The sequence below is a fragment of the Mustela nivalis genome (assembly GCF_964662115.1).
Source record: "Mustela nivalis genome assembly, chromosome: 13".
In the NCBI taxonomy this organism is placed as follows: domain Eukaryota; kingdom Metazoa; phylum Chordata; class Mammalia; order Carnivora; family Mustelidae; genus Mustela; species Mustela nivalis.
Window position 1 is genome coordinate 76,021,743 of NC_139032.1, and position 19,848 is coordinate 76,041,590.

The window sequence follows — 19,848 nt, forward strand, 5'->3', positions numbered from 1 at the left end:
AACAAGATAACGTTTAATCACATACTTAATGTAGTATCTGGCGCATTCCTAAATGTCCCAGCAGTGGTGATGGTGACGGTGGGAGATCACCGCTATCATTAGTCAAACTGTAGTGGACCCTTGTCCCAGAAGGAGGACTGCCCTTCTGCTCGGCTCTCCAGCTCAGCTTAGTGACGGGAAAATAAAACTTCTGCCACTGCCTGGTCATGTGACCTTGGCCAGATCTCTCTCCACCTGGACGTTGGGAAGAACCAAACTTCGAGGCTCTGGGAAAAATCCATACCTGTTCTGATGGGGCCAAATGCTTCTTCCTCTGAGTGTCTCAGTACCTAGGCCATGAAGCTATGGCTGACACTGTCCTCTTCTGCCCTTGATCTTCTGTCCTTTCCTTGCTGCCATCCCCACTGGGGCGTGAGCTCTCTGGGAGAAAGAAACCATATCCCGTTCTTCTTTCAACACTATCAGCCCCTCCTATGGTAGTGACATCCCTAAAGAATTTCATGCTATTTCACACACAGATGAGAACCAAGTACTCTTAAAAATTAAATGGGGATTTTTTTTCCAACTCACAGAAGCTCACTTATTTTTTATCTTTCAGAGGATAGTTACAATTCACAGTATGGGCTTGGAAAAATGTTTTCTGGTTACCCACATTACTGCTCTCCCCGGGGCCTGCCTAGGAAGCAAGGGAATGAAGTAGAGTTCTTACCAATAAGCATCAGACAGGACAAATTTGTGTCTGCTGAGGAGCTATGTCTGGCTCACCCCTCACCCTGTCTCAGTCCTGTTCATCGGACACTGTAAATTTCAACCACCCTCCTCTCTTCTGGTTCTAGTTACCACTAGAACTCACTGCCTCTCATTCAGGCCGTGGAAAGAGCTTCCTCATTTGCTTCCTACAGTTCTCTCCCACTTCCAACCTACTGCCGTTTTATCAGCCAGAGTGAACTTTCTAAAGGGCAAATCTGACAATGTCTACTAAGCATCTGGTTTAAAAACTTAATGACTTCCTTAAGATAAAGTCCACCCTTCTTAGCTTAGAAAGAAGAATCCCTTTATGATCTGACCCCATCAATCTCTTCAGCCTCACCCACCAAAACCGTCCTGTTGCCTGACGGGAACTTGAGCAGGGCTTGTAAATTGCTATGTTGCCTTGCTATGTCGCCTTCTTCCTATGTCGCCTTCAAAAGCTTTCACCTATGACTCCCTCTCCATGGAAAATCATTCTCCTTTCTCTCCCTACCTGCATCGTACTGATCCTGCTCATCCTTAAAACAAAACTAAATTATGACTCTTCCTGGCCAGGTTTTACTGGACTGAGAGGCATTCTCTCATCTGAGCTCTCACATCATGGGCCACGTTTTCTCATGGGCTCCATGGTGGCAGGGACATTGTTCATCTCTGGGTCCCCAGAATGCATGTCAGGGCCCTTCAGAGATGTAGAGACTCATAACCAAATGGAATGATTAAATACCAGTGCTAATAAGGAGGATGTTACATTGGAGCACAGCCTTAGAGACAAAGTGTGCGCTGGCTAAGTAAGGAAAGGTTAAAGGACATCCTTCCTGACTGCCCCCCAAATTCCTGTTTCTCCCCACCTTTTTCCATAGCTCATAACTGGTACAATATCGTAGAACCAGCTCACCAATTTTAATTGCCTTTTGTATGGTGGTTTGCATACACACCCAGCTCATCCCAGCAGAAGAGGGAGGTCTGATTCAGGGCAGCTGCCCCGCCTCATTTCTCTAGATGTCCCTCCTAGGGCTTCTCAGGAAGGAACACAGTATGCAGGTTTAGAGCATGAGCTCTGAGATCAGAAAAGACCTGTTTTCAAATAGTAGTTCTGCCATTTACTCCCTTAGTGACTTTGCCCACTTTACTAAACCTCTGCAAGCCTTCATTTCTTTACATCTAAGGTGAGGGGAGAAAACTGTCTGCCTCATAGGATTATAGCTTAACCTTACAGATTAAATGTAATATTACAAGCATTCATGTATCCAAGGAATATTCACTGAATGCCTCCTGCATGTGTGCCATTGAGTAATAAATGGCAATAAATGGAAATAAACACTATGTTGACTCTCACTGACAGTCAAGTCTCAGAGGTGACAGACCTTAATGCACACATAAATATGTCATCTCCCAGTTTAATAATTGCAATTAGGGAAAGGAGTAAGGAGGCATAATTTAGATTATGGGTTGGGGATGCCATTTGAAGAAGCAACATTTAGGCTGACGACTGAAGAATAAAAAAGACATGCAGCATGTGCCAAGGCCCTGTGATGGGCGGAGGACACTATCTGGTGCGGAGCAGGCTCATTCAAGGCTGATACGACATCAGGAGAGTCTGGACTCATGAGCGATGAGGAGCTTGGGCTCCGGAACCAGCCAGTCTGAATTGAAATCCTGGCTCTGCTACTGACTACGGCATGACTTTAGGCAAATTTCTTAATTCTCTGGCCTCTGGTCATTTCATGTGTAAAATGGGAATAATAGAGCTCTGTCCTCATTGAGTTCCTAAGAGGACCAGACGAGGTGATTTATGTAAAGCATTTACAACAGCGTCTGGCATGTCGATAGCACTCTTTCAATAACAGCCATTCATATCACTGATTCTTCCTTTTTTTCTATGAAGTATTTACATGGATACTATCATAAAGGAAGAGGCAAAGGTCTTGTCTGAAGAAGACATATCCAAGCTAGGAAATGACAAAGAATAATGGGAAATTATGGGAGGTTGTCCAATAAAATACCAGGAACTGGGGTTGCCTCTTTGTAAACGGCTTAATCCATGCCTCTAGGGTCAGCACATTTTATGTGCCAATGGCACTCCTGAGATGCCTCCGGGGGACTCCCTTTGGCCTGACATGGTTAGCTGGATTTGGACAAGGTTACTGAGATTCCTGGAAGAACGTATGATTCTGAGACAGTGCCTTATTTAAAAATTCACAGGATTAAAGCAAAAACAAACAAATAAAAAACCCTAGGGATTACCTCTTTTTTTTAAAAAGATGATTTGTTGATTTAATATCTATCTAGAAGCCAGCAAAAATTGCCGGTTTATTTATTCTGTAGCTTCTGAGTGTCTTCCTGGCCTGTGTGCGCTCTCTTTCTTCTACTGTTACAGGCCATAGATACAGTTAAGACATAGCTATTTAGGTCTTAAGTTACTACACTCTTGAAGGAGAGAGTTCTGGGGGCAGGCTTGTGATAAGGATGAGAAGGTTGGATGCCGTCCGTGGGAGTCAGGCAGGCAGCTCACCCAAGCACCGACTTCCCCACAAGTCAGACAGGCCCCTGGCCTTCCTTGCTTGTTTCAATCTGTGAATGTTTCCCAGAAAGAAATAGTAACTTCTCCTTTTTCTGGCAGGGGTGCCTGATGAAACTCCTTGAAAACAGGGCCTCTCCCTCTCCTTCAGGCTGGCCTCACACATGCTAATGCAAATGAGTCCTGACCCAGCCAGGGGTCTGCAGGAAGGCTGCCAGGAGCTTTAGAACAAACATGCAAAGAATGTTATTTCATTTCTGGCATCCTGGGGAAAGAGGGATGCAGAGAGGGAAGTTGGGCAGTTGTGGGGGGGGAGTGGGGGGTGGGGGTGGGGGGGGTGTATGGTGGGAGGGGTGGAGCGGGAGAATTAATGTGAATGCTTACTGCCATAAGACTGAAACAAATGGAAAGGATGGGAGGAAGTTAGTATAAACAAAAGGTCTATCGGGGGCAGGAACTGACATATAGAACAATGTTTTTCGTTTTTAATTTGACAGACACATTTTGAGGTTGATTTTTTTTTTTTTTTTTTTAATTCCCCCTTTCTGGACAAAGGCTTGGTCTCAAAAGTTAGATGTATTTTTTCAAAGGTCACCTAACGATGAAATTTAAGGCAGATTTTAAAATTCTGAATTCTGTGCTGGATCCTCTAAAGGAGGCTGGCTTACGGACTTCCAAAACACCTGTGAGCACAACAAGCCCACTTCCTAGGACCTCTCCATCCTCTCCTCCCTTTCTGCCTCTCTTCTGATTCCAGATTCCTAATCTCTGACACCAAAACGATTACAACAGCTCTCTAAGCGTCCCTCCTCTAACCCACACACCATGGAGACCATTCTAGATCCGAATGTAGCCTTCTCACGGCTGCTCAGAATGAATCAATCACTGGTTCCTTAGTCTGCCTTACAAGGCCTGGCAAGTTCTGCCTCTCGAACCTCATACAGTAAATATCTCAACTGTCCTGAAACTTCTGCTGTTCCTTTATGTGTCCTTTACTTTCCAACCTTCTTGTCTTTATTTCAGCTGTTCCCTCTGTCCAGGATGCATTAACTTCCCTAATTCTAAATGGTCAACGCTATCCACTCATCCAGACCCAGCTCCGACGCACTTCTCCCGAGGTACACTGCCTGTGAGAGATCATCAGGCCCTCAGAATTTCCGTGCCTTTATTATGGGCAAATCACCCTCCACCCCAGAATAACTAGCTGCTCACAAGTTTGTTTCCAACACTGGACAAAGCTCTCTTAATCTGAGCTGTAAGATTTCAAATTTCAGCCCCACCACAGCCTCTAAGAGGAATGCATAGGAACATGCCAAAGGGGACTCTGGAGCCAGGCATCTTGTGTTAGACTCATGGTCCTGCCATTCACCAGTTAGGTGGCCTGGAACAACACACTTAGCCTTTCTTAGATATAACACAAGGATCCTATAGTACCTGCCTCAGAGAGTACCATATTGTGAAGGGTCCAAGAGTTAGTGACAGAACTTGATAAGTGGTTGGTGATGACAGTGACTGGAAGGCTGTTATGCCATTGCTCTGGTCTTGACTAAGTCACAAATGCTTATGTGAAGTAGTGACTCCATCCATCTAACCTACAGTAGCCATTACTGACCTTTGGTGTTCCATCTAACCTACAGTAGCCATTACTGACCTTTGGTGTTTGCTGAATGGATAGCCTATTAAATACCTGGCCTTGTGTTAGGGGCTCACAGACTCCTAAAGCATGGGTTCTAAAACAGGTCCACTCTTGGAGCCCTGACAGTCTTAGCTCCCTCTCATGATGAGAGCTGTATTTGGGATGGGTTCAAGGAGCAGTAGAAGAAAAAGAGAAAAAGGGAAGGCGCCTCTTATTAGGTCAGATATCTGGTGAGAACAATCCCAAATTTGTTGCATCTTACATCCCCAAGGCTCCTGAAAGATGCTCAGAGAGAATAGAGAAAAGTGAGAAACTTCCAGGACAGTTAGCTGATCATGAGTCCCCTTTATGGTCATCCTTGAAGAAGATCTACTAAAGAAACATCTTGTACGCACTTGGTATATACTTGACAATGAGCACCTACTGTGTGCTCAGCACCCACGCCTGAGAGCTAGGCATGTGTTCCCCACTCCCTACTTGCCTCATAGTGAAACTAATGTAGTAAATAACAGCATCCTCACCTTACAGGCATGGACACTGAGACCCAGGGGAAATAAGTATCTTATATAGCCAGAAACTACCTGACATTTGAACTGACCCTAGGGCAACCTGACTCCAAACCCTAGGCTCTCTGCCTCTCAGACACCCCATTCGATAAGGGGCACGAGTATGCTTGGATCCAGGACAAGAAAGCAGCAGGTGGTCTGCATGGGAGTTGAGAGCCCTGTCTAGCCCAGCTCTGACACTGATTCTCTAAGAGAATCAGATGGAGGACAGGCCTGGGCCCTCCCTGATCTTCAGTTTCTCCCATAAAAAGAGAAGGTTTAGGTCAATGACTTCTGAAGCCTTGAGCTCAATTATGTTGTATTTCAAATGTGAAAGCACGACGGGTTGTTGGTAAATGGGAGAGACTGTCCTTGGGGGAAAGAAGAACAGAGCAGAAAGAAAAATGCCAGAAATCTGGATTGTATCTCGCGGCGGAGTTTCCACACATCACTCACGTGATCCCCCGCAGTCTGCTAACACCTTTCCAGCGAGGACTGCTCATAGCAACAGCCTCCTTTACAGGTGGAGGTGGCAGTCAGGGGGACAGACAGCCCTTTGGCATGCAGTGATGGACCCACACCTAAGACAATGGGAGCAGGGACATGTCAGGATGTGCGGCTTCTAGCCTGGGTCCACTCCTCTCGTCAGTTCCTAGAGTCCTAGAAACCAGAGCACGAAGGGGTTTCTCCATCCAGTCCCTTCCTTGTAATCAGGAAGAAACTGAAACTCAGGAAAAGGAAGCTCTTTGTCCAAGGTCCCTTGTGGATGGGCAGCAAAGCCGAACACAGAACCTAGAGTGGTGGCTTGTGACCCCATCCCAGGATCCCCTCACATGCTGAACTGTCTCTGCGCTTCCCGCTCCAGCAAGGTGAGCCTAAGGTAGAAGGCGGGGTCAAGGCTTGTTGGAAAGAAGCCTGGATCAGCCGTCAGGACCATTCTCTCTTACTCCCGGCTCCTCTTTGATGGTGAAGTCTATGAGTCTCTCAGGGCCTCCGCTTCCACATCTGTACAGTGAGAGCGCTTACCTAGATGAGGCATTCTGAATTAACAACCTGCAGGCGAATTGTGACTTACAGAATTGGTCTCCGTGACCAATTTTAAATTGGTTGCCAGCAAGTACTAATTCAGAGATTTCACTTAAACTCCTAGATTTATGGCCTGGAATATTTTTTCAACACTGGGTCTATACACTCACATAGTAATAACTGTCTAGAGCTAAGTGTTCTCTGCTCCATTTCTAGTTTACCACAGTCCCCACCACTCCCTATTATAAATAACCATCGCTGACCCACTGACGTCACTTAAAAGTGCTCCCTACAAAGCCTAGCTGAGAGTTCACCCCATGTCCCTTAGCCTCCTGATACTCTGAACACGAGGCTCTCACTGCCCCCCCCCCCAGAGATTACCATCTCAGTGAGGGCCAGCATTAGAATCTTTGCGGATAGGGCCCTAGCAAAATTCTAATGTCTGCCTCTGTCTTCACATGGTAGATACCAGTAACCATGCCAGATTTAGGAACCAATCGAATCCAGCATGAGCTCATCTTGATCCTTGTTCCATTTACAAAGACTTTATTTCTAATAAGGGCATATTCTGAGGTTTTGCATAGACACGGATTTTGGTGGGGGGATGGCGGTGGGAGCAGAGGTGGTGTACTCCTCAGCCCAGTGCAACCCCTCCTCTTACTTCCTCAGGAAGACTTTGCAATAATCGGCAGAGCAGGCCTGCAGGAGACCTGACTGGATTAGCGGCCCTTCCAAGGGGTTCTCACAGCCCCCTGGACATCTCCGTCAGAGCATGAATCATCATGGAAAGGTCTCGTCTCTTCTGCTTCCCCACTGTACCTGTGAGCTCTGTGAGGACAAGGCTGTATGTATTTGGCCTATTGACTTCTGCAACCCAAGTACCCAACCTAGTGTAAGACACATTGCAGATGCCCAACAAATACATCCTTTTCCTGAGCACTCTGACTGTTCTTAGAGGTTTCCAGGACTGAACTGAGCCCCTACTGCTTCAGTATGGCCCAACACATGCCCTACTCAGGGCACCACTCACTGGTTCCCCAAATGTGTGAGAACCCCACCCTCTCCCTTTCCACACATCAAATGTCACCTACCCCCGGACTCTCTACACACCACAGTCAAAGGGCCAGAGTGGTCATCACAAAACACGGGTTTAAATATAACCTGCCTCTCCTCAAGCTTTTCTTCACTCCCCACCACCTGCAGGATAAAGTCTGGCTTCTCTGCCCGGCATTCAAGGCCTAACTTTCCAGCATGGCCTCAGTTCCCACCCACCTGCCCTCCATGAGTTCACACAAGCAGTCTGTGCCCTGTCCCTCCAGAGCTCTGGCTAGTGTCCCATTCCTGGATGAAATCTTGACGCAGATTCAGAAAAGAAACAGCCTGCCTGAGAGTCCCCAGCAGGTTTTAGGAGCCTCACTGTCTGTCAGCTGAAAAACAGCTTTATTTTTCCTCTACCGAGTCTCTCTTGGCTTGAGATGCATGGCTGTATATGCTTCTGGCTTGAGGACAGCCCTTCCCCTCTCTAGGGCCCCAACTGTGCACTGTGGAGAGGTCAGTATGACCTGATGCTAGAGGGAACTGAGTCTTGAATCGCTAGGCTGCCTCTGTCACGACTTCCCACTCCACCTCCCAACCAACAGGACAGGGCACCACAGCCACAGAACGTCACATTCCATTCAGGTTTGGCGCATTAGAAGCCCTTGGCCCCTGCTTGGCTTTGAGACCCTTGGCCATACCTTGGCTGTTGGCTCCAGACCATATTATGGGCTCAGACTCTTGTATTTAGGCTGGGGTGGGGAGTCTATGGAAGGATGAAAGAACAGAGATCTTGGGACTGAGACAGAGACTGAAAAGTGGTAAGTAAAGGAGAAGTGACAAGACACGCACGTGCAGAGATGACAAGTAGAAGAGAAGGACACACAGACTGGTTAAAAAAAAAAATGACAGACAGACAATGGGAAGTCCGAGTGACACCAAGAGAGAGGCAACATCTGTGACCAAGACAGAGAGAAAAGTAGAAAGTGAGAAGGACAAAAGAGGGGGAAAGGAAAAGAGTCAAAGAATAAAGAAATGGACAAAGGGGAAGGAAAGATGAGATGTTAGAAAAACATGAGGGATGCAGGGAGAGCAGAAGAGACGGCGATGGAAGGAAGGTGGGTAGGGAGGGAGGAAGAGAGAAAAGTCGAGAAAGCGAGGGAGAAGGGAAGCGGTGGGAGGGACGGAGGCAGGGGCGGAGGGAAGAAGGATTGAAGAGGAGAAAAAAGAACTGAGACAGTATCACACTGGGAAGAAAAAGCCAGTAAAAGAGCAGGACAAGAATTATCAGGCCTGTCTTGGCTCTTTGCCTTGGTGTGTCCTGGATCAACCTTGGGCCTCCGCCTCAGCGTGCACTGGTCCAGGGGCTGTGGCCCAGGGCCCTGGTCAACATAGCAGGCTTCTTCCGTGCCTATCTTCCTTCTCCTAAATGCTGAAAGTCCCTTAAAAATTGGGCCTGGTCACACTGGGGACTTGGCTCAGGAGGCCCATTAATCAGACAGGGTTCCTGAAACAGAGAGAGAAGCTTCGGGCCTTAAAGCTGAATGAAGCTTTTCCATTCAGACTCAAACTCTCCAGTCACCAGGGGCTTGAGTCTCTCCCTTTGCCTCCCTTGTCTCTTAAGACACACAGCCTGTAAATTCACAAAATGGTTTTTTGGGTGAGCCTCATTCAATCCCTCTTCTACAAATGGAGACCCGGAGGCCTCCAAAGGAGAACATCCTTGCCCCTGGCCTCACAGCAGCCCAGAGCCAGAAGCAAGATGACCCTTGGGTCTCTCGCCTCCCATCATCTGGGCAAGTACTTTTGGAAGCCAGCCTTAGAGGGCTCCTGATGACTTTCATGCTGTTTCCAGTAAAGTCTGTGCTGATTCTTGGCACGAAGAGAGGAAATGAAGAGGGTAGGGTAGGAATGTAAATAAAGGGAAACTTTGGGATTTCATCTAATATATAATTATAGTATTCATGGCGGTGGCCTTGGCTGCTTCTGCAATGTGCTGCCCAAGCTGTGCCCAAGCAGGGGTGGTGTCCTGGGGGCATTGGGGGTCTGGCAATGCTCCCTCCATCCAAAGTCTCCAATCTCTCTGGGCTTTTGGAACAGCATCTTTGGGCCAGGAGTCTGGACTTGTTTGCAGAAACACATGGCAGTCTGGAGACACTGGGAAGCGACTCGGCAGATGGGAGCTGGAGACCCTGGGTAGCTCCAAACGGCATGGGGAGCACATGGCTAAGAGAAGCAGAGGTCCCTGTACAGACTCGGAGCTCACCTGGGGCTGTGGCCACGCCAGGACTGCAGAGGCAGGGGGAAGTTTGGCCTTCGGTGGTTGTAGCCAAGTAGCTTTTGGTGTGAGGACTGCAGATCTATTTTCCATATTGCTTCCAACTCATCTGGGCACACATGGGTCTTTGCACAAAAGATCCCTTGGAATAGATTCTACCCCTTAACCCTCACCATTTCTACATGGCTAGTCCTTCTCATGATCTAGTGCAGAAACTTTGAGCTCAGGCTCTGGAAATAAATGAGCTGAATTCAAAGCTTGGCTTCTCCTCTATTACTGACTTTGAGGCTTTGGTCAAGTTACCTTAACTCTCTGTGCCTTAGTAGCCTAATCTCTTGGATAAGAATAATAGTAATTGTCTTAGAGAGTTCTTTGGAGGATTAAATGAGCTCAGGTTTATGGTAGGTTTGTAGGTAGATAGGCAGACAGACAAATCTCAAGGTAGATACAGAGACAAAGACATAGGGCACGAGGACGACCTAAGTACTTAGTACTAAGACAATGTCCCCTGCATATCTGGTAAGAAAGGCAGTTAGAGGTTGTGAGTGAGTGAAGGGGAAAAGTCAGTGTCTCCAGACTTGAGCACCGACTTGGAAACATATTCAAATCCTTCAACAACCATTTATGGGCTTCTTCATGGGCATCCGTCACTGTTCTAGGTGTCAGGGATAGAGGATAAAAAGGCAGATGCAGATCCTACTCTATGCAGCTGACAGTCTGGTCAGAAAAGATAGATAACGAAGAAGCAAACAGATACCAAACCATTAAGCTTTAGTAAGTACATGGCTTTGTGTGTCTATATGTGTGGCAGGAAGGATCGACGGCGATCATGTGGTCAAGGAAGGCCTTTGTAAGGACATGACATGACATTTAATTGCAAACATGAAGGAGAAAGGGAACCATCATGGGAACCACCATGGGGAAAGCCAGAAGTCCACCCTCGGAAAAGGGAAGAGGTAGGAGCAGAGACCTTGACGAAGGAAGGATTACTGCTACTGCCACGTTCTACCAAGTGCCTGGGGACGATGAGTAAACAGCCAGTGGGAGAGATAAAAGGTTAAACGTGTTCTCCCACTGGAATGCTGTGAACACAACAGGGTCAACATGCAAGCCAGGCCCAACTGCTTGGGTGAAGACTGCTGTCACCAATGGTAATGACAGTGATGCTCCTTGTTCTGCCATTTATTAAGTCCCGACAATGAGTTAGACACCATCTTGTGCTCTTTCCCTGTTTCTGTCTATTGAATCCTCACAACCCTATGGAAAAAGCCCTCCTGTGATTCCATTTTACAGTTGAAAACCTGAAACTCAAGGAGGTTAAGAAATTTGCACAAGGCCACACTATGGGTAGGTGCTGGAGTGGAGGTAGAAACTTCCCTCTGCCTTAGTTCAAAGGCCTAATTTAAAAATATGGACATGAAGTGGGAAGTGGAGAGAGGCACGTGGATTCAAAATGCCTACTGCCCTCCCCATTGTTGATCTTTGACAAATGGGGTGACCGAGAAAACCCTTCAGGAAACCTTCGGAAAAATTCAAGCACTTCCGCATCTACTACTCCTTTTAATCTTTGTGACGACGCGAGGAGGTGGAAGTAATCATCTCGTTTTACGGATCAGATTCCTCAGTTCCATTTCCCAGATGAGACGGGTGAGTGTGAGGCATCCTCCCCGGGAGTCTGCAGGCCGCCGGCGGCGTCTGCCTGGCCCCAGTGGTCCTTCCACTGCAATCAGGGTTGCTTACAGTTCAAAGCCCCTCCCGCTCCCATGCTCGGACAGCTCCGCACGTGTGGTGGACAAGGACCGGGAGAGCATGTGGGCGAGGGGAGGGGACGGTGGGTCTCAGAGTGAGCCTGGGTATGAATCTCAGGTCTATTTCTTCTTGTCATGTGATCTGGGGTGGAATGTGAACCCCTTTAAGGCCCAGTTTTCCCCACAATGAAATAGGAGGTGAGGAGGAGGAGGATGACATCAGCCCCACAGGGTTCTGGCGAGGATTAAATGAGATAGCACATGTAAATCCCCACTGTGGTTCCTGGCACAGGGTGAATGCTCAGATGACTACTATTCCCCCCACTACTGCTATGATCCAGGAAGGAGGCACTGGGTATTAGGGTGTAGTCTGCATCCCTGCCTCAGTGTGCCCGTCTCAGAGCACAGAGTTGAACGTTTCGATTTCATAAAAAACAACATCAAAGCCAGGGGAGAGGGAAGAACTGGCCCCAAGTCTCACTTGGGAGTCAGTGTGGGAATGGCTGTCTGACTCCTGACCTCAGGCTTTTTTTTTTTTTTTCTTTTTTTTCCACAATGCCTTCTCTCCTCTAGGGCCCTGGTTTTCCTTTTCCTCCTCTCCTCTGACTCCACCCATCCCTGCTAAGAAAGAGCCCCTCCTCCCCCCTTCCCTCTGGTCCCACCATGGATGTTGGCACATGGTTGTAGTACCCAGGCTCCCTTGGCATTCTTTTCGCAGAGCTGAGGCCAGGGAGGTGAAGGACGGGCCCGGGGCAAGCCTCTGAATGTGTGGGAATGCACCCCCCCTCCCCAGGAATTGGGCCTGGCCGCTGCTGCATGTTTGCTCAGGACCCTTTGGCAGGCATCCACGATTAGAGAAAGGCAAGGCAGCCAAGACAAGACAGAGGCTAATTACCTTGGGTAATAGGAAATTGGGGAACAGCGACAAGAAGGGTGTCTAGGCCTTTAGTCAGGCAAGGACAGGGACCATGGGTGCCGAGCCTGGCCTGACCCATCCATCTTCAGTGGGAGATTCCTGCTCGGGGGTCACTCTCCAGTTCCAACAACCCAAGGGTGCAGGAGCTGGCCACACTCTCAGCCCTTCTGGGGACCCTCTCTCTGCTGTTCTTTGTTTGTTTTCATTCAAAAGCAAAACAAATGGAACAAACAAGGAAAATTCAATTTAAACAGGGCCCAAATGCTGATGTTTCTGTTTTGCTACACCCGGGTGAGCTTAGGACAGAAAATCAGCCTTGACTTTCACTCCTCCAATTGGTCTCAATCCTGTGGTGCTGTGTAAAATTACACGGATGGAGGGGCTGCAAAAGAAATGTGCCTTCCTAGGTGAAGTAGTGAGAGGGTTGGATACTCAGCACAAGAAAGAGAGCGAGAAACAGATAGAGAGGAATCCAAACTTAAGTAAGAAATAGGATAGAGAAACTGAGTTAAACACAGACAAACAGAAGTTAAGAGAAAAGCAAATGGAAAGGCAAAGAAGAAGAATGGCTGGGAGAATGGCAGATAGACAGAGACAGTGAGCTACGCAGAGCAGATGTACACAGAGAGGCAATGAAAGGCACGAGAGCTGTCCAGAGACGCGGGGAGGCACACTGGGGTAAAACCAGAGAGAGAGAGAGAGAGAGAGAGAAGAGTAGGAAGAACAGGAGCCCAAGAGGAGAAGGAGAGACAGAATGAGAAGAAATCTTACAGCATAAGTATGCATTTTCTGAACCCTCAAGCTGGGACAGATCTAGCACATCTTCACTTTGAAGTGTTGAAACTGCAGAACAAGGAGACGACATCAATGTTTAGCCCAGGGTCCCAGAGACAGAAGTGGCAGTAGTGGCATGTGAACTCAGACTACCTGCCTGAGAGACTGGCCCTCCATGCCTGGGTCACCTGAATCCTGTTATATCTCTGGCAGTGTCCGTGGGGGATTTGGTGCCCTGTGCTTAATGCAAACCCAGGGGTCTGGACCCATGATCTCTTTGCATACTATTTCCTTCCCAAAGGATCCTGAATGGTCCTTTTTTTCCAGGGCTAGCAACACCCCAACCTGCCCCACAGGGAATGACTGCTCTAGGACTATCCTTGTCAAAGATACAGATAACCATCAATGGAGTCAGGGAGAACAAAAGAGTATATGCAAGGCATTCTGGTATACCCTGTCCATGGAGTTTCTCCCTTAAGGCTTTCCCCTTTAACCTCATAAGACCAAAACAATTACCAGCTCCCTATTTCCAGAGAAGACCCTATGGGACAGAGCAGTGAGAACTGGCTTTCCCCAGGGCAGGTTCTGAGGACAGGGAAGAATCAGGATTTGTACTCGGCTCAGCCTGTCCTCCTCCTATTGCCACACACAGCCATTTCAACCCAAGAGTTAGAAAACTAATTTTGGTAAGGAACGAGCAAGCAGAAAAGGAGAAAACCCAAGAACTGACAATGCAACTATTTTAAAACTCAAGACTGAGTTGGTCAGACTTCACGGAAGGAAAGCCACCAGCAGGATGAGAGATGGGTCCAAACCACACCCTGGGCTCCTTGTCAGAACTGCCCAGATTCCACAGCCATTAATAAAATCAATTTCAAAAATAAAATAAAGAAGTCTTCAGAGTTAGCGATGACAAGCTCATGACAAGCATATTTCCAGGACGGAAGAAGAAAGGATGGTCCTACTTCAAGAGGTGGGAAGGGGGGAGGGGTGTCAAGCAGAAGGAAAAGAGGTGAGGGAAAATGACATCTTAAATGTCATTTAAATGTCAACTGATTTGTCAGCTCTCAGTGTTAACTGCTTTTGGGGTTCCATAAAACATTTCATTGCTCTCTACATAATGGGCCTGTAGGATTTTAGACTGGCTAATGTCAAGGCTCCACAATGTCACCCAGAGACAAGCTTATAACTTGTGTCTCAGTGGATAGGAACCACCTGCCAGGGCTCTGTCCCTCTCTGCTAGATGCTATCCCAGTAAGTTGGCAAAAGGAGGAGAAGGGAGTTAAAGTTAATTTTTTAGCCCAACAAGGACAGCAAGAACAACAGTGGTAATAGCTTACACTCTCACTGGGAGTTCATCACCAAGTAGAGAACTTTTGTGCACTATCTCGTCAAATCCTCTTGAGGTCCCAGTGAGTCAGACACCATCATTATCTCCATTTTCACACAGGAGGAAATGGAAGCCCAGAAGGTTGAGAAGCTCATGGTGTCACACAGTTGGTAAGTGCAGGATGGAGACTGGAACCCAGATCTGCCTCCCTCAAGTGTATGCGCATAACCGGGAACAGAGGAATCAGAAGTCAGCCATCATGAAACCTTCCAGAAATGCTACTTTTTTCACATAATCATAGTTTTTAGAGTTGGAAAAGACCTTATAGCTCTTAATTCAGTCACGTACTTGTATTTTATAGACGGAGTGATCCTAGAGCCCAAGAGGTTAGTGTAGCACTCGCGGATTAAGAAGCTATGGAGTCATGATCTCAAGATCTGGATCCCAAGTCACCACTTAAGGGCTAAGGCAAATGCTACCTTCTCTAGGAAGTTTGTCGAAATGTCCCACAAGAGAGATCTGATAGCCTGTGGTATTTTGGAGATTCCATTCCTGGAGCTCTCCGTGTCCCCAAATGATTTTGCGATTCTGACAAAATAAAATTCGGGCCTGCACATCTACGACACGGTCAATTTCTAGCTTACAGTGATATTCCTGAGTTTGGTGTGTAATCTGTTGAGTGTTAACCAATGAGCCTGAATATGCTGGGTATTCAAAAGAGTGCCATGGTCTTTAGAAAAAAGTTTTATCTTCCAGAGGAAGTAGGGACAGGATATGGTTTGGAGGTGAAGGAGATTCACATTAATTCTCATGCAACTCTACAGCCTAGGTTTGATTATTACTTTTTTTACTGAGGCTTATAGAGGTAAAGGAACTTATTTAAGGTGACATAGCTAAAAATCTCAAAGCTCAATCTGATCCCACAGTCTGTGGTCTTTCATACTAAGTTATAAGTCATTGGAGAATAGAACCTTTGTCTTCATCACATTCATATGATTTCTTAACTTAGTACCAAGTCACAGAAAGTCCTCAGAAAATGTATGCTGAATAAGTGAGTTATGAAGAAGTAAAAATGTGAATGAATGAATGAATGAATGAAGAAGTGATGAATAAGTAAGTGAATGAATGATGGAGTAGAGGAATGAACAGATGAATGGATGGTTGGAGAAAGAGAGCAAAGGGGAGAGAAAAGGATGGGAGGAGGGAGGGACTAATGATTAGGTAAATGGGTAAGTAACAGGATCACTGAGTAAATAAAAGAAAAACAAATGATTTCAATAACTGGTGAAATTGGTTGCTAAGGGAAGTAGCCTGTAGTTTCATAATTAGGATACAAGAAGACAGCTTGTCTCTAGAACCCTATGTAATAGTTTATGATGGGTGCAACCCAATGCAACCATACTCGCTGAGCGCAGAACAAAAGAAAGATGAGGCCCCTTTTCCTCTGAGATTAAGAGCTGAGCCTTGGAATGACTTCCTTTTGCATCTCTAGAAGTTTGAATGCAGTGACTCAAGTGTACTCTGTGAAGCATTGATAATGGCATCATTGCTAAGGGAAGCAGCTGAATCTAGTAAAACAAGCTAACAAATATATATATACACACACACACACACACACACACACACACACACACACACACACATATATATATTTCGGATCACTAATGTAATCTTTTTCAGAGGAGATACCATAGAATCGAGAAAAGAACACCAGGCAGGCACTCCTGTTCCAGCCCTCCTTGCTAACTTGCCACGTTCCCCCTCTGGGTTACAGATTCTTCATCACTGGGAAAAATGATTTTGTGGGCCCTAGTCTCCCCGGACCCTTCAGCACTAACCCTGTATGATTCTCTGGCTTATTGTGGCCACACATCTCCAGTGGACTCTTCTAAACCTCAGATCTCAAGGAACACATATAGGCTGGCCTATCAAATATCTGGTTGGCCTGGACAGATGACTCACACTTTGCCTCCCAGACTTAAAATCGTCCTGTTTCACACTCCCCGCACACACAGCAATCTTACTTGTAGAGACCGTCGGGCTCCAGACACTTGAAGATGACGGAGTAGATACTGACTTCAGGGACCTCTCCATGGCTTCGACCAGCCGCTACACAAGTTGTACCCAGGCCAGAGAGCAGGTCATCAGCAAAACTCAGGAACTCTCCTAGAGGGAGACAAAAAAAGATGAGCTCTCCAGCTCCAGCCTTGGTGAACAGACATTCTTGCTGCTGTCCAAACCCATGAAATGTCTGGATATCATTATCAGGAGGATTAGTGGACAAAACAAGCATAGCACATGAACATGACACAGATTAGTATCTTGCCCTAACGACTCTATTTAAATCTATGCTGGAATCTTCTCAACTGGAGAGTGGTCATACCAATACCTACCTTTTTGAAATTGTAGCAAGGCTCAAATAAGGTAAATTACTGTGTACTAAAAATGCATGAAAAGACAACAGGGGAATAGTACTTACTGTCCAGAGAAAATTCCTGGTCTTGTTCCTGCTGTTAACTTCCTCTTAATTACTTGAGCAAGGCCCTTCCTTCCTGGGATTGCATTCTCCTTTCTGGTATAACAAAGTAGTTGGGCCAAGGGTGTAAGGTGGGTTTTCTATCACATGGTCACTCTTAATGCAGTGATATTAAATTCATCAAGTGTTAGGTTGAGATGGACAGAAACTGGGTCCAACTAAGGAGGAAAGAGCTCCATGACTGATGAGTGATGAAGACCACGGGACAGGAAGGAACAGTGGAAAAGCAAGTGCCTTCAGCTCCATGATTTCTTTTTTTTTTTTAATAGTTTTTTTTTTTTTTAAAGATTTTATTTATTTGACAGACAGGGATCACAAGTAGGCAGAGAGGCAGGAGAGAGAAAGGAAGGGAAGCAGGCTCCCTGCTGAGCAGAGAGCCCGATGTGGGGCTCGATCCCAGGACCCTGGGATCATGACCTGAGCTGAAGGCAGAGGCTTTAACACACTGAGCCACCCAGGCGCCCCTAGCTCCATTATTTCTAAAAGTCGATTTAGCCCCTGGATTTTTAGGAAGCAGCTGAATTTTACTAGAAATGGGCCTGACTAAAAAGAATAACTGAATATTTTTAAATCTTGGGATCTAGTTTTAAGTCTGTTAAGAATTTGCTTGATATCTTGGGGCAATTGAATTTCCATCTCTGTGTCTTAGTTTTTCCTCTGCGGAATCAAAGGGTTAGAAACACTATTAGAATTTGAAAAAAAAATTAAATAAAAACACAGATGTACAGAAAGATTGAGTTATGCAGACAAACATTATGGTACTATTTAAACCAACAAGAATTTAGAAACAACTAAATGGTAATGATATAGAAATAGCAATATCATTTATGGTTCAATGATGCAATGGAATATTTTGTAGCTATTAAAAACAATATTGTGGAAGAATATGAAATTATATGAAAAGATATTAAGCTAAAAAACAGGCTATGCTATTATAGATTAATCTAATGTTTGGTGGAAATTTTACGTTTATATCCATTTCAAAAGAGAAGGAAGAAATTATAGCAAATACATAATAGTGGCTTTGTAAAGTGAGATAAGCAAAAATGAGAGAGAAAAAAACCCCCATTATTTCTGTTTTTTTAAAATTACCTACAATGAACATGTATTACTTTTAACAAAGAAAAAAAATCAATAAAAAATTACTTAAAAATAGATAAAATAAATGAGCCAGACTAAATGGCTTCTAAGTTCCCTTCCAGTTCTAAAATTGGATGATTTAGGAGCAAAACAAGCATGAGAGTTATTTTATACCACACAGTAAGGAATAACAAGAGGCCTCCGTACGGTTCATTCCTCCTCCTTCCTGTCTGATATGGAATGCTGCATACTCTCTCCTCACTTATTCTTAGTAACAAACAAGAAGAAGATGCCCACTCAACTAAATTCTCTCTATTTGATGTTAAGGGCAATCCAATATAATGGAACTAGCATGGAACAGTAATATTGGCCAAGCGTCCAAGAAGACTGTGACCCAAGGAGGGACTGAGAGGGCAGAATATACAGATCACCTCCTCTGGTCTTTCAAAGAAAAGTTTCATTCTGCACTCACGAGTAAATGAGGTTTAACACTTCTCTGACTGAACCATCTGGATGGGCCTGGGATTTCAGGTAAACAACAGTTCTACAAAGCATTTCTTCCTACGGTCCAGTATAGCAGAGCTGGTGTGCAGTGTTGTTCTCCACTGTTTACAATGACAGCTACAGTTCATAGACTTGACCCATCGTGCCAGAGGAAGGGTCTGAATCAGGCTGATGTCAGGTTGACACACAGGTTTACCTGCTATTGTTGGGACAGACTTGGGACTGAATTCTATTTCCACCATTTACCGCAAATGTCTTAACCCCTCCAAGTCTCAGTTTTGCTTTCTGTAGTACAGGGTCAATAACTCCTACTGAGTTTGGAGTCTAGGAAGAAAGGATGAGTTTCAGAAGAAATTCTTTGTCTTGAACCAGCCAGCAGTTCTGCTAGAGAATGAAAAGGTAAATGAAAACCTGATTCATCAAAGATTTTGGTCTCCCCATTTCTTTCAGAGGCCCCTTATGTCAGCTTCTTTCATAGTAACATCATAAATCAAGAAAGTCACTCTGCCAATAGGTACTAAGACAGAACAATGTATAGAGTGAAAAATGAAGAAAGGGGGAAAAACATGGAATTACTCACAAGAGGGAATAAGGGTTTTGTTTCTCTTGGTTTCTTAGGATTTCAAGTCTGGCAGCTTGCATTTGTTTTCTTTGAGCGTGGACCCATGTCTGTCTGCTTTTCAATTTGTTTCTAGATAGCCATTGAAAGAGTTGGCCCCTCATGAGGGAATTCAGTATTCCTGTGGCCTGGATTAACTATCTTCAAGCCAAAATATGGTTGACATTCATTTACAAATGGGCATAGCTTTCTAGATATTTCAATCCATTTCAGAATAATTTGGACCCTGGATAAAAGCCTCATAATATGTCTGAGAAGTCAGTAAGATAGGCACACTATCCTAAGGTTTATAGGTTTAGCTCAAGTGAAGAAACTGGATAGCATGGTGTATACAGCTAGTCATACCGGGGGCATTCTAAAGACATGTAGTGACCAGTTCTATTTGGGACTAAATACACATAATAATCTTCAAATGAAAAGAGTTAAAAGAAAGAAAACATTCTGTACCACATTTTCTTTTCTTTTCTTATTTTTCATTTATCACAATACTTAATCCTAATGAGTTAAATGTTAATATCTCTGTTGTAAAGCAGAGATGAAGCACGCAAATTTA

General features: G+C 45.5%; 1 protein-coding gene across 3 annotated transcripts in view; it reads right to left on the reverse strand.

The window, feature by feature from the left end:
* The window catches only part of ASTN2 (astrotactin 2), an 855,422-nt gene that overhangs the window by 34,272 nt on the left and 801,302 nt on the right, over window positions 1-19,848 (reverse strand). For all 3 annotated transcript variants that reach the window (XM_082697137.1, XM_082697136.1, XM_082697135.1), the window contains one exon: window positions 16,581-16,722. In XM_082697137.1, coding sequence (XP_082553263.1) covers window positions 16,581-16,722 — 142 coding nt within the window. The remainder of the gene's footprint in view (window positions 1-16,580; window positions 16,723-19,848) is intronic.